The sequence below is a fragment of the Falco peregrinus genome, chromosome 9, assembly GCF_023634155.1.
Source record: "Falco peregrinus isolate bFalPer1 chromosome 9, bFalPer1.pri, whole genome shotgun sequence".
In the NCBI taxonomy this organism is placed as follows: Eukaryota; Metazoa; Chordata; class Aves; order Falconiformes; family Falconidae; genus Falco; species Falco peregrinus.
The window spans coordinates 24,770,146-24,792,525 of NC_073729.1; the positions used below are offsets into that span (position 1 = coordinate 24,770,146).

Genomic DNA, 22,380 nt, shown 5'->3' on the forward strand with positions numbered 1-22,380 from the left:
CCCATCCAAGACTCCCTCATTCTCTATTATTTAGACATGGTCAGCACCTTAGCAGTAGGCATTGTCCTGGACTTCAGTGTTCTGTGACCTAACTCCTATAATGCTGAACAGCTAAAAAAACTAGTACAAGCACCAAATCTTCACCCAGCATGGAGCTTCGCCCCATTTCAACATGCCAAGCCATTCTCAGAGCAGCTGTACCTTATTCTGGGTTTACCCATCTACATTAACACTGGTGTAGCCATATACACAGCTGAAGCCTGCTGCAGGACACTGGAAAAGGCCTAGTTCTTCACAGATCATTGAGGTTTTTGTACCTGCCTTCTTCACCAAGCAGCTGCGCTTATTCCAGGCACAAGCCTGGCAACATCCTGATGGAGGGGGGGGGTTGTGACAGGATAATTTTGAGGGGAGGGAATGGGCTGAAGGAAAGGGGAAATATAAGTGTAATTAAGTTGCATTAATGAGCTGCAGCAATTAATTAAAACAACAACAACAACAACAACAATGTCATTTTTGTTAACTAAGTCTCCCAGCATGTTCTGGGTCAAGCAGAGAGAGAGCACTTGTCAGCCATCCGTGGCATTCTTTGGCTGGTACGTTCCAAGTGCTGTTGTAATTCTTTATTGTCTTACCTAATCTGTTTGAGATTAGTTTGGCATTTTTCAGTAATGCTTTTCAGAAGTCAAGCTAGAAACCATGCTAGGGAGGGGAAGTGTGCGGGCAGAATTAAAAGAAATAAACACAATGAGTGCTAAGTCAAAGACAGAATGATGAACCTTTCTTGGTCCCATTCCAAAGCGGGGCCATTCTATAAACCCAAGAGTATAAGCAGTAAGGGAACATTTTTTATTTCTCTGCAATTCCATTTTTCCAATGGATTTCCATGGAATTCCATTCCAGATACCCACTACAACCTAACATCCCAAGTTCTGACCAGGTGCAGCTGTGAGTACAAACATTGTCTTCTGTAGGTATTTCTCCTTTTAGTCAGTAGAAGCCACAGCTTCTGACTGAGAAGAACAGACAACTAACTGACAGTCAGTGGTTTGATACTAGTTTCATCACTTGAAGATGAAAAAAGCTCAATCCTCTTTAAAACAGCTCTGCCTGACAAAATATAACTACCTCCCATATTAGTCAATACTGTGCCACCACCAAGTTTAAAAGAAAAGTATCAGTGGAACACAAGCTACTACACCACTTAGCATGCATAGCAGTGTGCATACACGGCCTCTTAGCACCTTTTCCACCTCTTCTTTGATTCATTTGATTTCTGTATTACAGTCATTCCTACTTGCCCACCTGATGTTCCCTGGAGGGGCAGAAAAAGGAATGGAAAAATATCCTCTAGTCAATGAGATTATTCCATGAAAGATTTCATTTATTTGAGACTTTTGAAATTAATCTTCCCTTTCCTCATCAGTAAATACTGACTTTACACTTTAATACGATTTCTTTTCCTCCAAGAGAAACATTGTCCATCAGATACCAGCACTTTTTATTGGCCTCCTTTGAGAGCAGCCAACATTCAGCACAGACGGTGGAGAAAGCAGTTTCAGCTTTGAACAGCTGAAACATTTCACTAGTAGTTTCAGGAAGGAATTCTTTTAGATAGTAATATGAAGTCATAAGGAGCAATCTGAATTATTTTGAGGTGTGTTTTTAAGACTATACCTTGCAAACTAACCAAGTCCCAGTGCCAATTTCCTAATAAAACTGATCAAAATCACTCACTAAGTACTCTAAAGAGACTAAGCATCAAACTACGCGCTTAAAGCATGCTTCTTGATATTAATGTATACTGGTAAACATCAGTTAAATGTGTGATGATCAAGTAGCTTCATAACTACCACTCTATGTTATGATAAACACAGGTAACCAAGTATCTTTCAATAGAAGTAAAATAACTGTTCAAGTAAGCCTATAATATTTAGTATCAATGACTGCCATAACTGATAAAAAAAAAAAATCAGTCTGAGAAAAAAATAAGACAAGCTACCAAAGATCATATTCCACACTTAATTACCTCCTCTAGTTTTCATTAGTGGCACCATTCATCCTTCGTACTTTGACAACCCTTCCTCCCACTGTGTTTCTGCTAGACCTACTACCCTGTTCTGTGAGGGTAGGGACTCCCAGTTGTTACCATCACCACCATGCTGTTACGAGAATACGGAGCAGCTGAAGGTTTTGCTCCAGTGGGTCCCCTTATCTCCAGGTTCGGAGTGCCCTCTATTGGGGACAGGCATCACTGAGATAGTACTTGTCAAAAAACGTACCTGTTTCTGAAGGAACACCTTCCCATAGATAAAATAGCTTCACCCTTCCAGATATGGAAAAGCCGCAATTTTCAAAGTGTTAAGTAAAATAAGCCCCAGAAATAGCTGGTATGTTTACAGCCTTTTACAGCCTTGTACTCCTGTTGATGCTGTTCTTGTTTAACCCCAGCCAACCACTAAGTACCACGCAGCTGCTCACTCACTTCCCCCCCCACCCCAGCGGGATGGGGAAGAGAACTGGGAAAAGTTAAAACTCATGGGTTGAGATAAGAATAATAATTGAAATAAAATATAATCATAACAACTGTAATGAAAATGAGAGAGAAAGAGGAATAAAACCCAAAGGGAAAAAAAAAACCCAACAATCAAAAAACAAGTGATGTACAATATAATTGCTCACTAACCAATACGCAGCCAGTCTCCAAGCAGCAGCTGGCAGACCCTGGCCAACTCCCCCTGGTCTATATACTCAGCATGACGTTCTAAGGTATGGAATACCCCTTTGGCTAGTTCAGGTCAGCTGTTCTGGCTCTGCTCCCTCCTGGCTTCTTGTGTGCTGTCAGGGCCTGAGAAACTGCAAAGTCTTTGACTTCATATAACACGAATTGCTAGGTAATGTTTATCAACTTTATTCTCATACTAAGTCCAACACACAGCATTGTACCAGGACAGATGCTCAGGCTAGGTTCCAGCTACACCCAGCTGAAGTATAGGAGGAAATAACACTATTCCAATGAGCTGGTTTTGTTTTCCCTTCTCAGATTAGCACATCTACCTAAGCTGTAAGAGCTTGCTGTTATTTAGAAGCAAAATAAAGCCAACAATAGCTTGAACCCAGACACAACACCTAATTTGGCATGGTGGTGCAATTCTGTTGCCTATGAAAGCTCTTGTCTTGTCTAGCAAAGGCTCACCAATTCCTCAAGTGTTGGAGAGTTTAAGCTGCTTAACCAGTTATTTCTCATTTTTGCCAAGAGCTGCAAGAATCTTACCTTCTTCTGAAGGCAAGGACGAAGAGATCTGCCCTCCCAGACAGCCCAGGGATATCTAACACCTTAAAGTTACTCAGAGACAAGCCTAGGCCTGGAACCAGATAGAAGCAACTCCAGAGCCAGTGCTCCAGTCTCTGCAGATGTGTTTTATGAGCTATGTACCAAAACTTTGCATGGAGTTCAGATGCAGAATTATTCCACACTTACACAGCTTCATGTGTCAGGTCCTTATCCTCCTACATCCTGACCCCTTCTTTTGCAGTTAAGAGAGTCTGGAGGACCCACATGCTGTCTTGTAAATACCAAAGGAAGCAAATGGATGGTAAGAACAGTTGCGTCTCTCACTCATACCCGTGAAGGACAGAAGTTCAAGTGATCTACATCCTGATGCCACTCTAACAACTTAGGACACCACCACACATGCACATCCCCTCCCCCCAGTAGAGCATTATACTATAATCAGATACTCAGACCTCTAAGATAAACAAAAGAAATTTTATTCCATTAAAAAGTTAAATTTCAAAAACTTTTTTTTTCCCTGCAGTTAACAAGCTATAGTTATAGTTATAGAAACTTTCCTCTTTTTGACTACATGACTGAATGTTCCATTTATAAATAAGAATCACCAGTTTAGCTAGCAAACGAATGTCCTGAAAAGGTAAGTTTCCATAGTTACCTTCTAGTAGGATAGTACCCAACAGGTAGGGAAGAGGGTCTATAAGAAGCTTCCATGAGATCATCTAGCAACCCTATCAAAGAGCCTTTCACCTTTTATCTAGGTAGGTCAACTGAGAGTAAAGAGGTTGGTTGGAGAGTCTACTACAGGCCAGGTTTTTCACTTAGTTATGCAGATTTAAGTACTACCAAAATGTTTCATCAATTATTGAAAATTCAACAAGGGGGGGGAAAAAGACAGCAAAGAGCTCAGAATAAAAAGCTACATTCTCCCTTCCCCACAATACATCGCTGCCATGTATTCTAGTCTCAACAGTATGCATTTTGTATAAAAACACTCCCATTTTGACTCAGACTTACTGAAGGAAGCCATCAACCCTAGCAGAATAATCTCTAAACAACTGCTAAATGAGTGAAAGAGAACCAGGGACAGTCTACTGAAAACAGCCTTTGATTTCAACACAGAGCCAGGGTTCATTTGAGAATGCAAGGACTTGGAGAAGGAGAACCTCTGTCCTTTTTGGAGGACAAAAGAAACCAGCAGAGTTTTTCCTGGAGCAGTCCTACAGCAAGATCAGCAAGAGTACAGCAAACTAGCAACTCTTACTAGAGACACTGTGTATGAGGCACATTTAGTAAGTTTTTTTTACACTTACACCAAACTACCCTGCAAGTAAGATTGCTCCAACATCAATTGAACTATTTACTTATTTTCTTCCTCTGCTGTATTATGAACTAGTTGTATAGACTTATCCTTCCCCTTAGGCACATCATCGTTCAGGACATGAAAGTCCTCACACTTCCTTGGATGACTGCTCTGCAGATCGGACACAATCTCAAATTGAGGGCACATTCTCCACAAGCTATCAGGTGGCCACAAGGAACAAACACAACAGACACATCTCTGTCCATGCACACTTTGCACATCCTTTCCTCTTGCAGGCGTCGGAGCTGTTCTTCCGTGCTCATCCGAGACTCATCTTTACCAAAAAAGAAAAAAGCCCAAACTGTTAGTATCGTAACAGCTCCAGCATGCTGGTCCTGTCATCTTGGGAAGTCACACTAACTTGCTCATCATTTTGTTCACAGACTGACTGAGAAGATGGCAAAAGTACCTCTCAGGCAAATTTCATTTAAGCTGTAAGACTACATCTATTATAGCCTCTAGCACAAGATTTGGCATATCTACACATGCTAGACTCAGCAGGGACAGAGATCAACATCTTTTTACTGTAATATGTAAATTGTCCCAATAAACTGAATTTTTGTATAACAGTCTGCTTTACAGTGGAACTCTAAATCCTGAATAAGGGTCTCTATTCAGTTACCATTCAAGCTAGCAAACATTCCCCTTCAGGATTAAAAATAAATATGAATGAATACAGTGACTACTGATACTATTACCACAAAAATTATCCCAGTTATGTCTAGGCTCAATTTCACCACCGTCAGCCCAGTGCACCTGATTCCTTCTGTTGCACAGATTGCATTTCTTCTCTTGAACTCGATGTTTCAGCCTCTCTCTGAACAGCATCTGTATAACCAGGAAAAAAGATGGCATTAAACGCTACCCCTTTCACCCCTCTTCAGACAACGCTGTTTAAAAAGGATGAAGTATCCTGGATTTCAGTAGCCTTAGGTTAAACACCTCTTTACTCCACTGTTAGCTCCATACGCTCAACCTGATGAAGCTGATGTGCTGTGGTGCTTCAGTTCCTATATGTTAACCTCCCTACTAAGGCATACACATCACATTGTCTGTTCAAAGCTGGTTTATCTAACAGACAGCAGGAGCCATCAGCTGCTCATTCCTGCTCCTGTGCTACTGTTTATTCACGCTTTCAGTTTTGTGGAATTCTGTTTTGCCTTAAAGAAATGGCCTTAAAGCAATATGGAGACAGGAGCTTTGGAAAGCAGGCTTGCTACCAGAGGAAAGCCTGTGTGGAACTGCATCTTCAAATAAACTTCACTTGGTAAACTGACTCCACAAAACAGATAACAGAGGATAGACATAGATAAGTTAAGGAGAACATATATTATCCAAACAAACAAGTAGTATGGCTATTTCTGATCAAATTGTTGATTCAGTTTTAAATGGGCTTGAGTACTTATCCATCCCAGAAGCCTGCCTCTGGTCTGCATCAGATGTGACTTCATGCCCAAGCCTCCACATGTGCAGCTGTCTGCTACTGCAGGTCTAAGGGCAGCAGAAAACACTGAGATATCTACACCATAGCCTACTGGAGGCAGATATAGTTAAGGATACCCTAATAATCACTGTTTCTTCAGATTTCTTTAAAGCAGAACCTTATTCTTCAGCCTTGAAGGCAGGTAGATTTTAGGACATTACTACTCTTAATTCCAGCCTAGGAAGAGAGAAGGCATACCCACAAGACACAACAGTGCTCAAGATGACATGAGTAAGAGGCTAAACACCCACCAAGAACGTGGCTGAGTGAGTCAGGCATACCTCTGCACTGTTGCTCTCTTGCCGGTCTGGCTGAAGCAGATCAGAAATCAATTCAGACTCAGAAAGGTAGAAAGTCCCAGTCATGATATATTTATTTTCTACCAGGTCAGCCACCAAGGCGGCATCAAAGCCCACCTACAGGACATCCTGCACTATGGTAAACTGATCCAGAGAAGGAAAAGCATACAACTTCCAGTTCCTCAGAGGATCTGTAAAGTAGCGAGCAGATACTTTACCAAAAAAGGCAGAAAACTGTGAAAAAAGTATGCCACTCCCTAAAGCTGTTATATATAAAATGGCATTAATATATTCTGGAACATTCCTCAAGCTATCTATAAAACTAGATCAACATCCAGAATTACAGTTTTACTTCCAATCATAATTCACAAGAAAGTCATCAAAGGCAGTTTCATAAGAGCCAAAAAAACCTAATTTTGGATGATTTATTCTACTGTATCAGTGAACAAAGTCTTCCATGTTTGGCCCCAGTCCAGAATCCTTATCTTCATTTTCACATCCCAGAACAGAAGTTTCAAAACTGCTTTCATGAAGATCAAGTGGAACATCCCAATTGAAGTCTCTCCTACCTCATAATCCAGCTCAACCATTCATCAGTAAAGACAGAAGTGGGAAATTTGTCTAGCAGTCCATTCAAAGGCTTAAGTCTTTAAGCTCATCCTATCAGACAGGCTTTTCAAAAAAAATCAGTTTTCCACAGTTATGGGAGCCAAATTTCACCTACTTAAACTTCCAGGAGCAACTGATGAATAGGAATAATCCCTAGGATCAGCCACTTTCATGAATGACTAGACCGTCTAGCTGTTCTTTGGTGTCCCATCAAGTATGTTTAAAATACTGCAGTGTGAATCACTCTGCAGACAGACAACATCAAAAGCATGAACAAGTCAAAGTTAGGCAAGCACCCAAAAGCCAAATGATTATTCAGACGAGCCAGATGTCTCTGTTCTTAGACTAAGAGATCTCACAAAAGCAAGCCATTCTTGTGCTAGAGACCAATTCCTGAAAGTAAAGTGAAACAGCTTCTAGAATATCAAAACAAATCACAAACACCATGTCTACAGAGTGCGCAGTAGCTGGGGTGGGGATAGAAGTAGTAAGACTACACCACTTTCAGCAGAAGACAAAACACCATGTCATTATAGAACTGACCTTGGGAAGCAATGGAATCTTGTTCAGTCTCATCCCAGGAATCTCTCTGAAAACATCAGAAGATAATCACAAAAGAGAAGCATGTGTTCAAAACTTCTCCTATCTACCAAGCCTCCATCAACTATATACAAAATATTCATGACTCACTGGTGACAGGGTGCTAGAAGAGGACTCCTGAACACTGCTAACAAATTCTCTCCCCCTTGACCGCAGTAAAAATTCACACCTATAAGCAGAAAAATTTAAATACATTAGTACAGGATTACTCAAGTGAAAGTAGCAATAGTAGTTTGAATTTAGAAGCAAATGGTACTATTGGATTATGAGCAAACTGCTATACTCATTAAAGATGGAGTATCATGTTCTTCCCCCCGCCTTTCCGTGAGGGGCAATGATAAGAGGCTCATGACCCACCCATGCATGCACCCCCCCGCCTTCATTCAGTCTTTGTGTTTGGCCCAAGGTGAGCTCAGTTGCAGCGTCCTTTGGAACAGACCACGGAAAAGGTGGTAATAGAACATTTCGCGGAAGACCAGAAGAACTGTTAAAGAAAAACGGCATTTACATCTTTTTGTACCTCAGAGTAGTAGAAACCAAAATTGTTCTTTGACATCAAAGAAAGCAAACTTAATTGAACTTTTAGATGCTGTCAAGGTCAAATTAGAAAATCTCAGGTCTGAAATGTGCCATTCTTCCTGATCGTGAACATTTGATTTTGCTTTTGAAGTGAGATGGTCTAAATATTTAGGCTTTGTCACTTCTATTCATACAGTTCTTTAAAAAAGAAATAGTTACAGCTTAGACAACCATCATCCAGCAGGTTTCATCGTTAACACAGAACACTCCAGTGATAATCAGTCTTTGGAATAAAAGATGTGGCAGTGCCTGAGAAGATGCCTAAAGGAACTGAAGCCAACTGTCCTGGAGTCAGCAAACTACTGTAAGGCATAACATATGCACAGAGACACTAGATAGACACCATTACTTTTTGGAGAGGGTGGAAAAGGACAAACAGGAGAGGAGATGCAAGGCAGTTGAAGCTATGATAATTAGGTTTTCAGGCCAATCTTCAGTTCTTCCACATGAGAGAAGAGAGTAGGAGGCATGCACTTTTGGAAGACAGTACAGATTAAGCGCCCAACCTAGAAACAAGTTTTCTATCTTGACCCTCTACTAGGACTTGAAGATGGTCCCTTGCTATGCAACTTCGACCTTGAGGATTCAGAACCCTTCCCTTGAAATTTCAGGGATTTCCAGAGGGTTACAGACTACTGCAACAGTTTAAAATGATTGAACATACTTAATTAGTTTTTCACCTGTTCTAGCTAGGTAGAAAAATCTAGAATTAAGCTAGTACACAGACTGAAAGCAGCACTTATTACCAGCGCACCTGTGATTCACTTGTCTCTCAATCAGGAGTACTCCTATCTTACAAAAGAAGAAAGCAGTGTGGAATGCATGGCATATCTTTTGGTCGTGCTATGGGGGACATTTGTCCACCAAGACTGACTTACCCTGGATACCATTTGGCATGTTCCCTCCAAGGATCATCTCCAAACGACCAGTTCCTCACACTTCCATCACAGTAAAAACACCTCACCGTATCACCATGTCCTAAGAAAAGACATCAAGAGATTATTTGTCACGGGAGACACCACGTGCTATACTAGCCCCAGATGGGAATGTGGGGAAGAGATTCAGCACAAAACAGGCCACCAGGCAGAACAGATGAGCACATGACAATTTACCAACACTGTGCAAGTTGTATAGGGGCAGGAAATCCAATGACAGTTTGCACTCCCAGAGCTGAAGCTGGTTGAGATGGTTCCAGAATGGGTCACAAGCTAACAGGCAGCATGCACGTGAGCACCATGACTCCCATGTATGCACATACCTATCCAATCCCCTCTTGCCCGCATTTAGAACACAGCTGTAATTATACCTGTAAACACACTTTGCTTCCTAACCACAGTCTGCCATAACCAGCAGCAGGCACAGTCAGACAATGTACACAGCTTCCATCTCATCGCTATAACAATTTCCCACACCATGGTCCCAGGCTACCCATCCTACTGCTGTGCTCCTCTTCACAGAAATCACACAGGAAGAGAATGAAAGCCAAGCACAGTTAAGAACTGCCTACAAATGCCCTGTCCTAAGGGCAATGAAACAATGTCAATAAAGTCTGCCAGTGAGTGTGGGTCGCAGACATGATCTTCCAACCACTCATGTTCGAGCACTGTTTGGCTCAACTCAAGTGCTTGGTTCCAGAGTTCTCCTACTAAGTGACCGCAGGGGAGAGCCACATCAGACTGCTGCTGCCTAATGAGTCCCCAGAGTAAGTCTCTGTGCTGGGCTCTCAAACAGCAGCTCTGTGAGTGATAAATCAAGTCCAACACGAAGCACACAGGTTTTTAGCTGCAGACACTGCTTTATAGTTTATTCAGCGTTCCTAGCCATGCTGGTCTTTTATGTGCCTTAAAAATTAACACAAAAGCAGCAAATAAGCTAATATGCCTGTAACACTGTTCCATTTAGGTACACATGCTGTTTAGCCCCTGCTACTGTGCTCCAAATAGACAGGTACAGATTCTCAGTATTAACTGGGTTTATAGCAAGTATGAGGTTATGCAGTTTGCATGAAAGTCTTGCAGTATTGATACTAGGCAAACTAACTAGTCACTTCCTCTAACTAAAGCTAAAAAGAACAGGTCAGTTATTTAGACAGACTTTCCCACATCCATGTCATTCACCATGTTGCATTTCAGATTTTTCCAGCTATCACAACATTTAAGGCTGTTTTTTCCCCCCCATTCCCATCTTTACCAATAGATAGTACTTTAGTGGATAAAGGGGCAATTGAATTTTGCTTCAACAATGAGAGCGTGAAGCATTCAGGACATGCAGGTTTGTTACTGCTGAGGGATCTTTAGTTTATGGACCCCACCTGCCACTTCCACGTCAGTTTATGTGCAATACAAAACAAATAGATTCCTTCACTTAGAAGTCACACTTGTAACACAGAAATATCACTACATTAGCTTTCAAAAACAGAAGGATCCCCCCAATATTTAATTACAGTACAGTTAATGCTTGACTGTAAGTATTTCCTCTGACTGGACAATCCAGAGAGGAGAGGAGTACTTCTTCAAACCTGTTATCTAACCAGCAAAGCCTTATCAAGGGGAAACAATGATGTTATATTGCTTTTCACATGCGCACGATAACAAGAAATATTGCCTATTTTCCTCAAAAGAAAAAAAAAAGGAACAAAAAGAAAAAAAGCAATCTTATTTCTGTATTACAAGTCCAAGGTTCTTACAGCAAGAGCCAAATGGACTGGCTATCTACAGGTTTCACTCAGATTTGGTTTTTTTGAGAAGAGAAGGCTTCAGTGCCAGACAGAGCTTATACAAAACGTGACAAGTAAGTGCCATAAGTCCTTTTAGAACTGCAAGTAATAAATAGGCTCAATGGATCTTAAAGCACACACTTTTCTGCCAGTAAAACATCTGTTTAAAACATGTCACTTCTTCCACTCATGCTGGTAAGGGAATTGCTTTACTAGTAGACCCTGTGGTACCCAAACAGGAGTTAACACAGAAGTAAATTCTACACAAGTAGCAAGTGAAACAGCACAGGCTGAAGGAAGAATATGTTTTCTAACTACACTACAAATACTTGCAAGTATTTGTACAAGCAATAAAATATAGTGACACCTTCAAAAGTTAGTTTGAATAGGGGTTAAAAACATTTTCCCAGACTACCCACCTGTGTAAAAGAATCCTGCTCTAGCCAGTTGCTCTGGACGCATGTCAGTATATTGTGGCCAGTTCCGAAATGTAGATAGCCTCATCTCCTCTGTTACCATCTCTGGGTATTCTGGATCATCAGGCAGGGCTGTCTCCTCACTGTCTATCCCCTGCAAAAGACTGAGGAACTGCCCATCCACAGTGTCAAAGACTTCCTGAAGAGGAAGCATCTCTTGGTTCCCAACATCCTCACCACAAATGAATTTACAGGAAGGGAAGTACTTCAGGTGCTCTGTTACTGGGCAATCACCAGGTCTCCAGTCCCTCAGGACACCACCACAGCAGAAACACTGTACTTCATCTCTTGGACCCACAAAGAAAAAGCCAGCCTTGACCAAATCTCGGGCAGATACAGGTGAAGTGCCTGGCCACTGCCAAAAAGTCCTCAGTCTTCTTGCTTCACTCCTCATGTTGTATTCAAACAGCTGGTAGCAAGCAGCCCTGAGCTCAACCTCCTCTGCTGGTGTCATGTCCCCCATGTTCTTGTTCTGCAAGAGAGGATGAGATAACCCAGAGCAGTCAGCTGGATTCCTGGTGTCAGGCAGCACTCACCCTGTATTATTTGTTCTTCATCCCCACGCATATTCCAGAAAGCTCCTGGTCTTGACAAAGCTGAGCTTGTTTAGCAGCCCAAACAGAGATCTGGTGCTTCTGTACTTTGCTGTTGAACTTTTGCTGAGCCCTCACTCGTGTCTGAAGGGAAGAGACTAGCACTTTCCGAGCCCCTCTGCCAATTCACAGGAGAGATGCTTGCAGGAACAGAGAGTGGAGGGGGAGGGCAAAACCTGTGCTGCCTCCCTAGCTGAACCAATCCAGCTTTTGGCATCTGATCTGTGACAAATCCCCAGCCGTTTTGCTCAGCCTTTAAATCAGCATCAAAAAGACTCTGCTCTTTCTCTTCCTAAAAAGAGATTTAAGAAGGCATGCCATAACAAAGCAAAGAACAGCCACACCCGAAGTGTCTCAATGCTTAGTTTACAGCCAAACACTACACAGTATCAGTATTTTTTTTATAACCTTATTACGCTAATTAAACAGCAAATATATAGAAATCTCTCTATAAAAGAGAATTCCCCAGGACGCAGTCTGAAATAATTACCAGAAGTAAGTCTGGTTTCTAAAAGGAGGTTTTCTTAAAACAAAAGACATTTTCTGCCTATGCTAGTTCTGTGCAAGAGGACAACTGAAATTCAAGTACCACCTGATTACCCAAGCCCTCACCCTACTTACAGTAATAGCCCCTCCCTGCACAAGTAAGCTGAACTGCAACTCAGCTCCTGCTTCTCGTACTTTCTACGTGGCTGGCAAATACACTTTCAAAAGGTCATACAATTACACAACTTAGAATCAGGATCAACTTAATGAATCAGTTAACTTTAGAGTCAAGTCACTACCAATGTGACTAAGTGGCAGGTGCAATCAAATCCATTTTTCTGATTAAGTGCCCTGAAAATCCCTTCACCACCTAACTCAATAGGTCAACTAATCCCAAAGAATTGCTAACTATCTACTGGTGAACAGAGCTAAGCATTGTAAATACACATACCCAAAACATCACACAGACAATTACATTAGGAAAAAAATAAGTGTGGACACACACCTAAAAGATAAGGTGTTTCAAAGCTGGTACACCACACTACTAAGACAACTACTGCAGTGCACTGTTTTGAGCAGACACGCTGTAAAATTCAATCAGGCAGTGACCACCCATATAGCAGCTACTATGCAGTAAACACAGAGGCTGTTAAGAGGCACTTGGGCCAGTAGCATCTCTGAAGTACCGTTCCTCCTAGTTAAGTGCTGCAGAACACTTGGGGGGAAAAACTTACAAGGCATTTTAGTTGTGAGGCCTGTAGCCAGAGTTAACAAATCCATCCTTCATGGGTGGTATACATTTAGTGAGTTTAAAAAGCAAACACAAGCTCACTCAGCCACATGCCTCTCAGTAAAAGGTAGCAAGGAAGAGAAAGTTCATTAGCAACTGGAATTTTCTTCTGTAATTGTAATCACAGAAACAGAATCGTAAGAAAACACAGCTTTAAAAGTTTGTTTTAGAAACTATGCTCTATTTAACACAATGAGGTAGGTACTCAAGAACTATGTCACTAGTACAAAGAAAAACCTATCCAGAAAGCAAAAATCCCATTATTGATGAACAGCAGGATTCACAAGCTAAGCAAACTTATGAGCATGCAGTATTTTAGCCTGCACAGCAGATTTTACTATCAGTACACAGAGAAGCAACACAGACTTGTTCATCAGGCATAGCTCCACAATATCAGCATAGCTCTCACCCCAGCCCTACCAAAACAAAAGCTATTATTCGTAACACTGCTTTCTACCTAGAGGGTGAGTTATCTTAGCCTACTTCCACTTCGGAAGTGTGCACCAGAGCACGCTTCACAGCAAGACATAAAGAAAGAAAATTAGTTTTTCCACCCAGAAGTTCAACAGCTGGATTAAGCTTTTTTAAAATAAGAAATACAACATAGTAAACCTAATATATCTTTGGTTTATGAAGAAGCCCATTATGGTTTACCTACATTAGAGATATTTACGTGCTCTGTAGGAGACCTATTAGCTTGGCTAACAAGGTTCTCCAAACCAAGTTAATATTTTAAATTGTTACAACTCCACTAAAACCCAATATTCTTCCACAATCCACTACTTACACCTACAGGGTAACATGCTTCCAAAACATCATCACAGCTAATATCAACAACTCCCTATCATTAGCACAATAAAAACTAAAAGAAAAAAATAATTACCTGTAGTATACTAAAAAAAACTCAAAACACTTTTAAGAAATAAAACTCCCAACCCCAAAAGTTTCAAACTACCCTCTTCTCTTCTAAGCAATGCAGAAGTCTTTCTAAAAGAGGCAAAAACCCTTCCAAGGTGTAAGTGGTCCCACCTGACACAGGCCTTTTCCAATGCCTCATTATCCCCACCTGGTTGGTTTACGTGCTGAAACTCTCTACTGGCTAATCAATCCAAACTTCACCTTTTCAAGGGGGAGTAACCAAGGAAAGATACAAGGTTAAGCTCAAACTTTTTCCAAAAAAACTGGGATAGCAGCTCTCTATGAAAAGTATGACAGCTGTCTTAGCCCTGGCAATCATGTGCAGCTCTGTGTCTTTTTCAACTTGCTCTCATGCATGTGTTTTGCACACTACAATTTTTAAGAAAATGTACTTTAAAACGAACAGATAAAAGGCAACAAGAGTTTACCTACCCAAGACAGCTTGAATAGATTGCAATGCCTTTAGTTTCAGAATAAATGCTCTTTTGCTACCATTGCATCTTCACAACTTGAAATCTTTCTATTCTCTTGCCCTCCTGCGGTCATGATTCAGAAAGAAGGATTTTAAGGCTAGTTTTGAAAATCACTTGAAAATAATGTTTTCCTCTACCACTTCTCAGCCTGAGAAGATGCATGCAGTTTATTCTAAACTATGTGCTTGGCAAAACATAAGCTCTCCATGTTAACATAAAAACACAGTGTTTTATCTTCATAAAAAATGATAAATTAGGATTTTTCTTTTAAGTAAAAAGATCCCAAGTCCTTTTCTTCAAGGTCAGCCTACACAAACATTTTAATTAAAAAGAACACTGTTGAAACTTCTTTATTTTTAATTAAATGTGTTAACGAAAATTGCTGAGCAGTAGAGGGCAGTGCTTATATACAAAATTTAAGAATCTCCTAACAAGCAAATGTGGGTTTGGTCCCTGTCCCCCATGAACTTATATGTAATTGCACATTATTTTTTCCTCCACAGATCCTGTTCTTTATGAGTCCATACTGATTCTTGAAGAATGCATCCTAAAAATAAAAGATATAGAGTCAACAAAATCCCTCTTACAGAGACTGTTCGGGGACTCTGCTGATGGGTTGTAGCAAATCACCTGTTAATAAATCAGAATGATTGACAGTTCTGATCTTATGAAGCTCTCGACAGTCAATGACCTCATCTTGTACTGCTTATAACCACTTTGCTTCTCAAATCTGATCTCGGGAGGTGTCAGGCACATGGTAGGCTCCTTGATTTGCCACCCTCACAGCCATGCCTCGGCCTCCCCAGCAATCTGCAAGCAGCTCTCAAGGATGCTTTCATGCAATGCTTAAAAATCTACTGATGGCACAGGGTAGCGCTAATGCACCATAGTGCTGTGGTAAAGTTGTACCAAATTGCCAAGCCTGTACAATGCCACTTGTTCTAGGGGAGGCCCCAGGGTGATGGTTGAAGAGGGAAAAGCTTCTAAATTAATTAACAACATCTGGCTGATTCTAGCAGTGATTATTGGGAGATGGGGGTTGCTTACATAACATTCTTTCATCACAAAAACTTCAAGACAGGTTTAAGGTTGGTTTTCTGTGGGGATATACTCATGATTTTGAGGTGAACATTTCACCAACAAAGGAAAGCTCAGAAGGACTAGTGAGATAACTGTAGCAGAAGAAGATAAAGTGACACCAAGTCTGGTGCTGAAAGCAAATAAAAATAAGTTACCATGAAAAAATGGATGGGGTTTTGGTTCAGCACATCAAAATTTGGAAAGCAAATAACATATTCAATAATGTGTTCTATGCAACTAATATTGATTTTTTTAGCAATTCATATACATTCTTAGTTCCTTTTCAGAGTTAAGATGTTCTACTGAACTTTTGAGTGCTTCTTAAAACAGAGTGTAATAAGCTAATGACAAACAAATGTGGGAATTGGTAAGCATCAGCCAGGAGTCCAGGACAGATAAGTGATAGTGACCAACAGCACCATCACTGTACTCCTGTATGAGAAATATAGTAACTTCTATATTGCTGGGCTTATTCCAAGCATAGCTAGAAACCAATCCTAGACAGTGATTTGAAACACTAAGAAGAAAGGAAAGGAAGCATAATTAATCAAAAATACGTTTGCTAATATCAGCCTGATTTGAAAAGAAAGCAGCCAACAAATATAAGGGCCAAAGTACAGCTGGAAGCGTGATAAAGAGCTCGAAAGGGCTGAAGTGGCTGGAGCCCCTGGAAAAACCTCAGCATCTCTGACCTCGAGGTTCTACACAGCTATAAGGGAAGGAAGCTGTTCTGTGTGCTTTAGCTCAAGGAAGACTGTTCTGCTTTCATCAATACATTAAGAGTTAATAACAAATTCCTGAGGAAGTAGGGTTTTGTAACGCTGGGGGCGGGGGGAAGTATCCGTTGGCATTACTGAAGAAGCAGAGGCTGGAACACCAACAGAGATGCCATAGCTTGCCACTGCAACTCATGGGTAACGGGCTGGGTATCAAGGAAAATTATGGCATAATTCTGATTCCCACTTGCTCAGAACCACCATTAACCATTATGAAGACAAGGATTCATTATGCAGAACAAAACATTCAGCCCTTGTGATATAACTGCTTTCCAGCCTGAAGCAGAGTAAATAAAAGCAATAAATTTGTAGCCATAGACATAGGTGACTGCTTCTGTTTCTCCATTTAGGGCCTTGACTTTCCTCTTCGGGCTGCCTCTTCCTTGCCTGTTGTCCTTCATCTTCCTTCACGCTAAATGGCCAGCTGGTCTCATCCTGCAGCAAAACACCTGCACTCTGCTGCTCTCCCAAGAGCTGCTGGCACTGTTTCCTGCAACAGTAAAACCTGTGAGGGCGCCTGTCTGTTCAGCTGCCTTCCAGCGCAGCACTGAGGGACCACAGCACATCACTTGGCTGTCTGCTGACACAAAACTTCACAGCATCCATAAAACAAATCCATCGTGGACAGGCAGTGTGATCCAACCCAGTGAATAATGGCAGGGCACACTGAAAAGTGACTGGTCACACCAGAAACACAAAGTCATTCCCTTAGAGCAAGCTCAGAAGCCTCACTTTGCTTTTTCATCCAGATGAAGGTTCTTTCCTTTACTATAATGAGTACTGCTATTCATCTGAAGGGGTCTTCTCTCCTGATCAATGTTTTCATGACTGCACTTTCCTCAGTGGATTTTTCAATAATAACAAAGAAAAAATTTAACACATTAAGAATGATAAATGATTCATTGCTCCAAACACTAACAATCATTAATTCAGGAAGCCTGAAAAATGTTGCTCTCAAGTAAATATACATACTATAAATACATACTGCCAAAATTAATGTGCAGGTGAGTAACAGATACATGTTTTGTGATTTCCTAAGCATTCAAACCTTTCAGTCTCCTCCCCTAATTTTTCTTCTGGCCTCCACTACCATAGCATTTGATTGTTTCAAAACTTTGTATATTGTAATAGTTAGGAATAGCTAAATGTAGCTTGCAACGTGATTCATGGAAGTGCTTAAAATCAAATACTATTAATATACCAGCCCACAGGAACAGAACACAGTACATATCAAAAGAAAAATCTGCAAAGGACAGCAGATACTCAAAAAATCACTAGAGGAACCGACCTCAAAATCCTACGGTAATTTGAAAGAAAAGCAAACTAACATGCTAGTTCCTTGGAACATAGAAAATTAGTTTTTCAGCCATGAGCCACTACTGTGTTTTATGTTGTTTCATAACTTCATGATTTCAGTGTTCAACCTATTATAAAAATATTTCTGCTACAGAAGATAGAATGAGTAGAAAACTGTTCAATGATTTTTCAAGAGGTAACTGTAGAAAACCATTTCTTTTTTAATTTTCAAAATGGCTTTCGGAGCTGAAAAGATTGAATTTTCACTTTCACTTTTTGTCACTTTTTGTTTGATTTTCTACCCCTTCTTGCCTTTGCCAGTGAACACAAAACATCATGGGGAAAAAAAGAACAAAATCAAACCCCACCCATTATTTGGGGGGTTTTGTTTCCCACAATATTCTGAATACTTAAAAAAACTCTGTAAAAATTCAATGCTGCCCCAAGTTGAACGAACTATTTTCAGCAGATCAATCTGATATGCAAAGAGCAAGCAGAGTGCTCAGAGGGCTGAGCAGCAGCACAGGGACAGAAGACAGGAATTACAGTTTCAGGAGAGAACTGTATGGCTAAGTACAATTCCAACAGTGAGCATGGAAAACACAAATGATACTCCCTTTCTTCCTCCCTTTCTGAGTAGCACCTGGCTGGTTGCCCCAAAGATCAGTTGTGCTTTTCTTTCCTCTGCTCCTGCCTCTCCCTCCCACTGATTCCAGTCATTGCCCAACTCCTGATTGTGACATGAAGGAGCCTCGCTTGTGCTTATTCCCTCTACCTACTCAAAGCTCAGCAGGAGGTACAAGAACAGAAGACACGTAAACTGGGTGGCATTGCTACTCCAAATTGTTCACAAATAAAACTAACAATCTTCAGAAGTGATTGCTATCAGTTTGTGACTAATGTATGTTCCATCATTCAGCCATTAATTACCTTTAAAGAAGGATTTGTCAGGCATTGTTATGATTCTAATGGAGTTCATCCTACTTTTTAATTGGTAGAAAATAAGCCATCAAGAAACACGGAACATCTGATTTTCCAATTAAATTCTGCTGTAGTTTGGAACATGTTTTTTATTGCAGAGGGATGTGCCTAGCTGCCTGAATACTGCTTGGATGACAGGCAGAAAGATCTGTTCTTGAGCTATTCACACTAGCAATCATCTGTTTTTCTCCATGCAAATTGACTTGGAATAGGTTTATTTTATCCCTGTATCAATAATCAATATCAAGACTGAAAGATGAGGAAGAAAGACAACAGACCAACCTGAAGGACACTGCAAAAAGCTGAAGTGAAAAACAGGTGTCTGTATTCTAATAAGTAAGCAAAGGCAGACTGACTTTACAATTTAATGGAACCTACGTGATAGCAAGAAAAGTTGCCAATGATGAAGATCAAGAGGGAGACGTGGGAGAGTCCTTGTGATCAGTTATTGCTCAGTTGAGCTTCTTGCTAAAGCTTTTCAATGAAGTTATCTTGCAAAGAACAGCATGTGCAATGATGATGTCAGATGATACCCGTTCACAGGCCACATTCTTTGCATATGATTTCCCTTCTCATGTTTTCACAAACAATGTGTCAGTGATACGAAAAACAGGAGAGGAGAACAGATACTATTTCTCTGTGTCTGCTTTTCTTTTTCACCCTAAAATGATGGAAATTACCATTGGATCCTTGATGTGGTTACATTCCATAGTGCAGGAGGGGGATGATTCCAGCACGGCAATGTCTGAGTTTACCCCCGTGCTCATAGAGAGGGCTGCATAAAATTCCTTTAAAATCTGAATTTAAAAAAGAAGAAAAAAAGTATTCTGTAATTTACACATGAACTCTTCTGAGATTTCAGAGAGCTAGCAAAGGAAGAAAAAGGTACTTGTAACTTTTTTGTATACTAGAAGAACATACCACCATTTTGTTTTCAACAAAGTCAAAATAAAACAAAAACTTGTATTACCCTCAGTGTGACACTCCAAACTGAATACTGCCTCATCTATATGTTCCAATAGAGACTTCTCATATTACTAGTTTTGTTTCTAAAAGATTGTGTACTTTTCAATGGATAGAGAAGATCATTCTCCGAGTTACCAGGAAAAAGCAATAGATCACATTTTCCTAATGCAAAAGAAAAAAAATTAATTCCCACAAACATGGACTTATGCGTACACATGTATGTATGTCTGACATGCTCTTTTTATCTAAAATAACAAGTATAGCCTAATGGCTGTAGTCCCCTGTACCTTAGAATGCTGAAGCAAATACAGTTCTAACATTCTGCCCACATACACTCATGGCTAGGATGATTCATAGTCACATAGTTTCTATATCAAGACTAGTGAACATACACAATCACATGGACTTCAGAGCAGTGCCCATCACCCAAGTATCCACCTTTCCCTTTTCCTTCCAGACAGATGTTCCACTCTCTAGCCATGCTGCTCACTTTTCTCTCACATTTTTTTTTTCGAAGCACTGCTCTTCAGATAGCCTTTCCAGCTCATTCAGTGACTCTCAAGAACACAGACTTACTAAGTTTGTCCATAGCTATATCATGTGGCAAACAGAATTAAGATAAAATAACCCAATCTCTACTTGCTACCTAAGCCAAACAAAGAACCCAAAGCATCTCCTGGTGCTGAAGATTAATGCACTACTCTTTCTTCCTTATCTGTGGATGACTGATCAGAAAAAGGACAAAAGAAAGTGGACTATTCATTTCAGTTATGTTATTAGAACAGTAAATACAAACTCAAACTAACAATTTTCAAACCTGTGAACAGAGAAGACTCTTGTTTCTAAAGGAAAGGATGATTGCATTATTTAGTTATCTTTCATGAGGACTAAAATTTGCCACTTTCACCCTCAAAATTAAGCATGGAGACATTACAAGTAACACTTTGCAACTTCTGGAACTATTGTCTCGTATGGCAGAGTCTTAACTACTTTGGTCAGAGCTCTACTTGTGAATGCAGTAATGAGACTGGATACAAGCACTACATAAATTGGTACTAGGCCCAGTTTGGGCCTCAAGTTATTACCTCAGGCAATAACACAATATATTATATATGTTAAGAGCTTGACTTGGATTCATCTTTCTCTCAAATATGTTCTTATATTGTCCATACCTAGAAACTATAAGTGGTGCATGCTTGTGTCAAGAAACCCACACAAGAGGTATGTTCCAAGTCAAAAGAGACTTATCAAACTCTATCTCTGGAGGTATTTTGATACCTTCAAGAAAAAAAACAACCAGGTTTCTGGCCAATTTAAAGACAACTATTTCCATTCTCCAAACAGATTTCAGACACCTATGTAACATGTTAAAATATAATCTCAGCAATATATTGTTACGAAAATTATTTGTTACAAACCCTTTTACTGTACCAGTTTCCAAAGAAGTCAAAAGATAGTATATTCTACAAATCTGTTTTAGTTGCTATCATCTGGTACTGGTGTTGTTTAGAAACACTACAATGACATTTTCTTTTGTTGTGGTCTAAGAGGCTCCCAGTCCATCACACTCTCCTTCAGCATTCGGTGAACAATCATTACTATTCTTGTAAGTCTGCAGGACAGTAAAGCCTCTGGCTGTTACCATAATATGAACATTAAGAAAGCAGAACAATGTTGATTTCTGATTCATCACAAAACATTTAAGATTTGGTCACCAGAACTCATATAGATTTGAGGTAGATTGCCACACAAGTTTCTGTATTAGAATCAGTATATATATTATAAAATGGAGGACCCCGGGAAGGGCAAGAACTGCTCTTTTGTTCTGTGCAGCACCTACAAGCTTACTCAAACAATCCTAAGTAGAACGTAAAACCTATGAAGAGGCAGCAACAGTTCTGGCCATTAGATATTCCACCCATTTAGAAAGATAAAAACCCAAAACCAAACAACAAAAAAAGCCAACAACCCACTATGTACAAGAAGCATAAATACAGCCATTAATGAGGTAGAACTCAAATAAAAGGATATTGCCATCATTTAATTTGATTTCTCCTTATGCCATCCCTCCCTGAAAATTACAGGTGTAACTTTGGCACAAAGCAGCACCGAGCGGTTATAACTCAGGTGGGTTATTCAACACTGCTTCATTTCCTTACATCTCCTCAGAAGAGAGCACAGGTAAGTGACAAGTCTCCCTGAAAAACACTAGTTTACTTCTTGGCCCTGCTGAAACCAACCCAAGCTATGCTACAGAGGCCAAGATTTCACCCAGGTTCTGCAAAACAGCAGCTGGGGAAAAAAACAAAGTGAATTAACCTGACAAAAACCCGAGATAACGCCGGGACCAGCAGCAGCCGTCTGTCAGGCTGGATGCAACCCTGTCAGAGGGTCTCAGGCCGGCCCTGCGCGGCCTGCGGGCTGAAGCGAGGGGCGAGCGGGCTCCCCTCAGCGCCACGGGCCACGAGCGAGCCCACCTGGCTAGTCTGGGGGCGAGCCGGCCAGCAGCGGGCCTCGCCACCGCCGGGCGCGGCCGGGAGAGGGATCGGAGGCGGCGGGAAGGCGCCGCTCGCGCAGGCGCAGCAGGTGCCGCCGCGCTCCGCG

The 22,380-nt window shown here is 40.8% G+C and overlaps 1 protein-coding gene across 3 annotated transcripts; it reads right to left on the reverse strand.

Moving 5' to 3' along the window:
- Nucleotides 1–3,750: 3,750 nt before the first annotated feature.
- BIRC7 (baculoviral IAP repeat containing 7) lies at nt 3,751–22,372 on the reverse strand. 3 transcript variants are annotated; one of them, XM_027790330.2, is made up of 7 exons: nt 22,254–22,372; nt 11,361–11,889; nt 9,104–9,203; nt 7,737–7,815; nt 7,590–7,635; nt 5,412–5,483; nt 3,751–4,929 (listed from the first exon to the last, which is right to left on the reverse strand). In XM_027790330.2, the coding sequence occupies exons 2-7, from the start codon at nt 11,878–11,880 to the stop codon at nt 4,727–4,729; spliced, it is 1,020 nt and encodes a 339-aa protein (XP_027646131.1). In that variant the 5' UTR covers nt 11,881–11,889; nt 22,254–22,372; the 3' UTR covers nt 3,751–4,726. The 3 variants fall into 3 exon arrangements, with proteins under 3 accessions (XP_027646131.1, XP_027646130.1, XP_027646129.2); XM_027790329.2 differs by having other exon boundaries at nt 22,096–22,339; XM_027790328.2 differs by lacking the exon at nt 22,254–22,372 and adding an exon at nt 19,491–19,623.
- Between the last annotated feature and the right edge of the window lie 8 nt (nt 22,373–22,380).

Bases quoted from the DNA above. Each gene is read 5' to 3' on its own strand.
- BIRC7 (XM_027790328.2), bottom strand. From the start codon at position 19,577: ATGAGCACGGGGGTAAACTCAGACATTGCCGTGCTGGAATCATCCCCC. The intron at 11,890-19,490 runs GTAATTTCCATC...CCTCTCTTGCAG, and splicing joins ACCACATCAAGGATCCAATG to AACAAGAACATGGGGGACAT. The intron at 5,484-7,589 runs GTCAGTTCTATA...CTGGTTATACAG, and splicing joins AGATTCCATTGCTTCCCAAG to ATGCTGTTCAGAGAGAGGCT.